Source organism: Priapulus caudatus, unplaced genomic scaffold (assembly GCF_000485595.1).
Source record: "Priapulus caudatus unplaced genomic scaffold, Priapulus_caudatus-5.0.1 Scaffold36, whole genome shotgun sequence".
Lineage (NCBI taxonomy): Eukaryota > Metazoa > Priapulida > Priapulimorpha > Priapulimorphida > Priapulidae > Priapulus > Priapulus caudatus.
This window is the reverse complement of record NW_014577097.1, coordinates 464459-470505: the sequence shown is the minus strand read 5'-3', so window position 1 is coordinate 470505 and position 6047 is coordinate 464459. Positions and strand designations below refer to the sequence as shown.

General features: G+C 47.6%; 1 protein-coding gene across 1 annotated transcript in view; it reads left to right on the top strand.

Moving 5' to 3' along the window:
* LOC106818034 (mediator of RNA polymerase II transcription subunit 13-like) overlaps nucleotides 1–6047 on the top strand; it is a 34973-nt gene that overhangs the window by 23810 nt on the left and 5116 nt on the right. Inside the window, exons 5-6 of the mRNA XM_014822752.1 lie at nucleotides 4978–5123; nucleotides 5498–5689. Of these exons, the coding sequence (XP_014678238.1) occupies nucleotides 4978–5123; nucleotides 5498–5689 (338 nt within the window). The remainder of the gene's footprint in view (nucleotides 1–4977; nucleotides 5124–5497; nucleotides 5690–6047) is intronic.

Here is a 6047-nt window from a genome sequence, read left to right as displayed (position 1 = left end):
GTAACAACATAGTAATGTACAGCGTACGCATCACACACACGCTCGCGCAGAATCTCGAGGCACACACGATAATCATGATGCCACCCTGTGTTATGGATGTACCGCGATAAAGACTGTACTCTCAATTTTTCCCTAACACTCCTCTTCGGTTTTCTGCATGCATATTTTTCTCGTTTTTTTTCGCTGGATGGCACTAGGATCTGGCAGCTGGCAGGGATTTCGGTCGCGAGTTGACGCTGTATGTACAGTCTGTATTAGTGAAGTCTGACGTGATAGTGCGTGATATGGCGATCTGATAGTGCTGTGTATGCGTTGTTGCAGAGTGAGTGAGACGATTAATTGGCGATTTATAGTGTATAGCTTGGCAGCCTACTATACCACCACACAGATCCATGCTACGTATCTTATAGATGCCATGTACTGTTTTGTTCTTACTTGCACAGATGTCTAAAGCACAGCGAACTTTGTGCGAAGAGGGGAAGTGGTCTTGTGACAGCCCTATCAGACCAGTGATAGCCAGGTCAAGTTCACAGGTAGGGGAGGTAATTGAGAGCAAATGTTATGATGTGCAATTCAGATATGATGTTGAAGCTTGAAGCGCCCTGATAACTACTATATGAAATATGTGCCTGGCATGGAGAGAAACTCATGGCTTTAGTTATCTAAGTGCGATAGCGACATTATCTTATGGTAAAAAACCCAAGGATTTAAACAAAAAGCCATCATCTGCCTGACAAATCCAATAGGGTTGAATCCACTCATTCTACAAAGTGTACGGTGCCTGTATGTGCCGGTGTGGCCTGGTCGCCGACATGTCGTGTGTGTGGGTGTGATTGTGTTGTGTGTGCGTGCGTGCGTGCTGTTCGCGTGCGTGCGTGCGTGCGTGCGGTCGTGCCGTGGTGCGTGGTGCTACATCGGTGTTTGCAACTTCGAATTCCCAGTCCCCCCGTGCGTGCGTGCGTGCGGGTGCTGCGTGCGATGTCTGGTGCGTGCGGGCCCGTGTATACTGTGCGAGGGAGGCAAAGTGCTGTACGCATGGTATCTCTGGGCACTCAGTGGGGATGAATGCTGTCACAGGTTAACGCGCGAAGAGCAGTGTCAACAGACATCTCACTGTCATGTGTGGGTTGTGTCACTCATACACAGTGTAATTACGATCTATCTGATACCCATAAAAAGGCTGGTAGTAAAGAGAAAATCGCGAGCAATCCATTGCTGCGCCCTCTGTAATGATTTTGTAATCAATCGCGTTATTTACAGTTACAGCGGTAAGATACTAGACTGTTGTGAGAGACGGGGCTGGAAAACGTTGTCAACTTGTTCATTCCCCGACGCAAGTATTGCTTGTTTAACCTCAGGCGTGAGGCAGAGCGAGCCTAGTCCTGCGGTGTTGCCCCGCTCGCCGTAATACTCGTGTTAACGGGTAGCGTGTCTTGCAAACAGTATTTTCGACAGGAAGTTGTAAAGGCTGCAAGTAAATAGTCTTGAGTGTTGTTTGGACGTGCCCTCAGAACATACCGCCAGCCTTGTTCAATGCGAATGCAGCTCCGATGATTTTCCAATGGTCTCCTGCCTGGCCTCATGCTGTGTGGGATGTGAAACAAAAACTGGTATGAGAGAGAGGGAGAGCTGAAGAACGAGAGAGAGAGAGCGTGATGCGTGACAGTGGTGCGCGTCTGTGTGTGTGCGTGCGTGGCCGGATTCGCCAAATACCCGTGTGTGGTGTGTCCGTTGGTGGGTGTGCACCGCGCGTGTCACCTCATACCCCGAGTCTATCCCGTGTAGTGACAAGAAGAGCAGGCGTGAGCAAGCCGACGGGAAGTCAGAGGAGAGAGAGAGAGAGAGAGAGAGAGAGAGAGAGTGGTGAGAAAGGAGAAGAGAGGAGAAGACGAGAAGACGAGAAGTAACGAGAAGGGGAGAGAGGGAATGGAGAGGGGAAGGAAGGGGAGGGAGGGAATTGAAAGGGAAGAGGAGAGGAGAGGGGAGTAGAGATGAAAAGCGAGGAGGAAAGGAGTGCGTTGTTTATTCCGTCAGCGCAACATGCATGACAGAACCGCTCCACATAACAGGGCCAAATCATGCGCACAGCGCTGCCGTGTGTGTGTGCGGGGGACCGGCCCCTCATCAAATGCCCCACACCTCTGCGGCTGACGGCGTAGCAGGAGACTGCGTGTGTGCGTGAGTGGGCACAGCGACGTAGCAGCAGCAGCGTACAGCCCTACCGCGCGCGTGGGCTCGAGCATTGCTAGCATATAATCTTTTGTGTAATCAACCCAGTTTTAGTTAACACGCACGTAGGAGGGTAGAGAAGGCGGGCAGGCAGGCAGGCAGGCTGAGCAGGTCATGTTCGCTCAGGTTAACCTGATCGCTTCCCGAGTTAATAGAGCAAGTAAAGCCGGCAGCTCTTCGGCGAGCTGTTATCATGTAATCAAGTGATGATACAGTCGGCAAAACGGTTTGTTGCAAGCCAAGGCGTTTAAGCAATGTGACACTAGCCGTCGCACCGGGAAGGGGTAATAGATTGGGGGTGCTGTGCTTCAGGCCTACTCCATGACCGCAGATTTGAATGGTAGGCTTAGGGTTAAGTTAGGGTTAGGTGTAGGGTGATGGTGATGAAGGTTTATGAACCAAGATCACAGTGAATTGAGATTTGGGAGTTATTCTTATTACTAGGTAAGATATATATATGTTACAGTGTGTTATTCATAATTTTTCTGTAATGTTTAGAAATTAGTTTGAAAAGTCAGCCAATTCTGATTTAAAAATTTGTTATTTAGAACTACTATATAACCTATAGTAAAATACACTATGTACAGTAAAATGAGCCAGGCCTGTTCTGTGGGATAGGCTGCTATTTCCAACACAGTAATTCTGTTTCATAACTCACCTGTCCTGAGATAGATAGATAGATAGATAGATAATAGGTTTATCGCAAAACTAGTGTTAACAACATTACAATTAAAATAAATTTTGCAAACAAGATATCATCAGGCAGTAAAACTGAAATTGATGATATTTACAATAATATGTGTTCCATGGTAAGACATAGATATCACTTAAAATGTTGGTTCGTAAAATTATATCACTAAACTAAAAACCATCTTTAGAATATATACTAAATTTAAAATAACGTGATCCTTGGTCAAAAAATAGTTACAATTAAAATGCGACACAATGATAGAATCAAACATATCACATAACCGGAAGTTGTCCAGAGAGTTATTTCAAAGAGACCAAAATGTTTATAAAGGGGCGCAAGCAAAAGACGAATTATCCATGCTATTGTAAAAAATTCAGTGCCTGTTTACAATTTGTTAATCATCCTGCACATGTATGGAACAGGGCTATTGAAGTACCGGCTGGTACGAGGGACTTTTGCAAGCCGGAGTTTACTAGAATTCCGTGTTATGCGGTTAGACACATTTATTGCTGAAGGAGGGCAAATATCCTGTAATCGTTTACAACTTTTTCACAAAACTGCTTGCGACGAAACGCAAGTCTTTGTATCTGAAGCTGAGATAGTACCTCATCGTACATGTCGTACCTATTCCAATTATTATAACCTATTATTATTTTCACTGCCCTTACTTGAACAGATTCAATTAGACGTGAGAGCTCTTTGGTAAGGCCCGAGTGCCAGACGGGTGCAGCATATTCCAGAATCGGTCTGACGTAACCACAGTAAATTTGTACGAGATCTTCACAGCTAAGCCTAGATTTTTTTAGTAGACGAAGCATGAACATTCTTTTACTGGCTCTAGCCACCAAATCTTGAACGTGTATGGCCCATTTAAGATCGTGCTGGAACCATACCCCCAGGATCATCAAAGTTATCGAATTTTCCAATTGAAAGTGCTCTAAAAAAAGTTCAGCATCTTGAAGTCTATTTCTACCAAAGTACACCTGCATAACTTTAAATTTTGCAGAGTTAAGTTTCATTTTATTTGAAAAGGCCCAGCACTGGATAGATACGAGTGTGTTGTTTAGATATGACGGAGCGTGGATCGACCTTGTCTCCAGTAGTGTCATATCGTCGACGTATTTCCATTTCTGAACTAATAGTCCTTCAGCAGCATCGTTGATCATGACCAAAAACAGTAGCGGGCCAAGCTTTGTGCCCTGGTGAACACCACATGTTAACCCCTGGTACGTGGAGGTAGACCCTTTGTACCGGACGCATTGTTGCCTCATAGAGAGGAAATCGCTTATCCACGGTAGTAGTGACGGTCTGACTCCTAATTTATGGAGTTTTTTTAGCAGTGTAGTGTGACATATCAGGTCAAATGCTTTGCTGAAGTCAGTCACGACTAGAGAGCTTATATTGTTGCGTTTTTCTGCTCCTCTGTAGAGAGCTGGGTATGGAGCCAAACTGGCGTAAATCAATTTTATGCTGGATGTCGCCCATGATCCACGTGTAGACAAAGTTCTCTGCGATTTTAGCGAAAGTGCAGGTTAGAGAGATTGGCCTTAGCTCATCAATGGAAGGAGGGTACACTTTTGGTATAGGGCATATGATCGCCTGTTTCCAAGCTTGAGGTACACAGCCCTGCAGAAGAGACGCGTTGATTACATCAGCCAGGGGTGTCGCGAACTCAGCAGCGAATTCTCTAATTAGACGTGGCGGAAGGTTGTCAGGTCCTCCAGCTTTATTAATGTCTATCTTCAGTAAATGACGGTAGACTTGCCACTCCTGCACTGTTGGTGGTGGGAGTGCCGGAAGGAATCTTGGAAGACTATTGTAGTCGAGAGGAGGAAGAAGATGACATGTTTTTTATAACTCACCTGTCCTGGAATGACATATATGTTTTCATAACTCACCTGTTCTGAGATGACATGTTTTTCATTACTCACCTGTCCTGAGATGACATATGTTTTCATAACTCACCTGTCTTGAGATGACATGTGTTTTCATAACTCACCTGTCCTGGAATGACGTGTGTTTCGGTGTGTCAATGACAAGGCGTTTCTCTGTTTCAGCACGCACCTGTCCTGCTCGTTCCGGCTCTTCGTTCACGGGGACAGCACCGTGTGTGCTAGCATAGATGTCAGACACCATGCCCCCATACAGCGACTGCAGCCGCGGCATCTCAACCTGCCGCAGGGCTCACACAATGGTCTGCAGGGTGAGTTTAACCGCGAGGCGGGCGCGTAAGACGCTTGCGTCACACGCGGTTCGAGTTTCGCCTAATATCGTCGCATTGGTTTTCTCGCGCGTGCGTTTATTTACACACTTCTTGAGATACGCATCTAGAGTTCTTCGCCTAAGACAAGCATTCGTCGTTGCCGCAGCGGCGAGGAAACCTAGAGGTTGAGTGGGCTGTTGCGCGGGAGGAGTGTGTGATGGACGCTTTCTGCATGCTTCTGTGTTTCTGTGCGAGTTACTGATTGATGCTTTCTACGTGTTTCTGTGTGAGTTTCTAATTGAAGCTTCGTACATGTTTCTGTGTGAGTTTCTGACTGACGGTCCCTCTGTCTGTGTGTGTGTGTGCATACGCAGTGGTGTTGTGTCCATACGGGCTGGCTGGAACGCTCACGGGGATGTCCTACAAGGAGTCGGACCCGGTCAGCACGAAGCTGCTCGAAGACTGGCGGCAGTTCTACCCGATCGAGGTTCACGAGAATGCCGAGAATCGTCCGGGAGCTGCCAATGGCGAAGCCACGCTCCCCCGCGCCGTCGAGGTCATTGTAGGTAGGTGTCGCGCTCCCCCACGCTGTCACAGCCATTGTAGGTAGGTGCCACGCTCCCCACGCACTGTCACAGTCATTGTAGGTAGGTGTCACGCTCCCCCGCGCTGTCACAGTCATTGTAGGTAGGTGTCACACTCCCCCCACGCTGTCACAGTCATTGTGGGTAGGTGCCACGCTCCCCCCGCGCTGTCACAGCCATTGTAGGTATGTGCCACGCTCCCCCCGCGCTGTCACAGCCATTGTAGGTATGTGTCACGCTCCCCCCGCACTGTCACAGTCATTGTAGGTAGGTATCACGCTCCCCCCGCGCTGTCACAGTCATTGTAGGTAGGTGTCACGCTCCCCCCGCGCTGTCACAG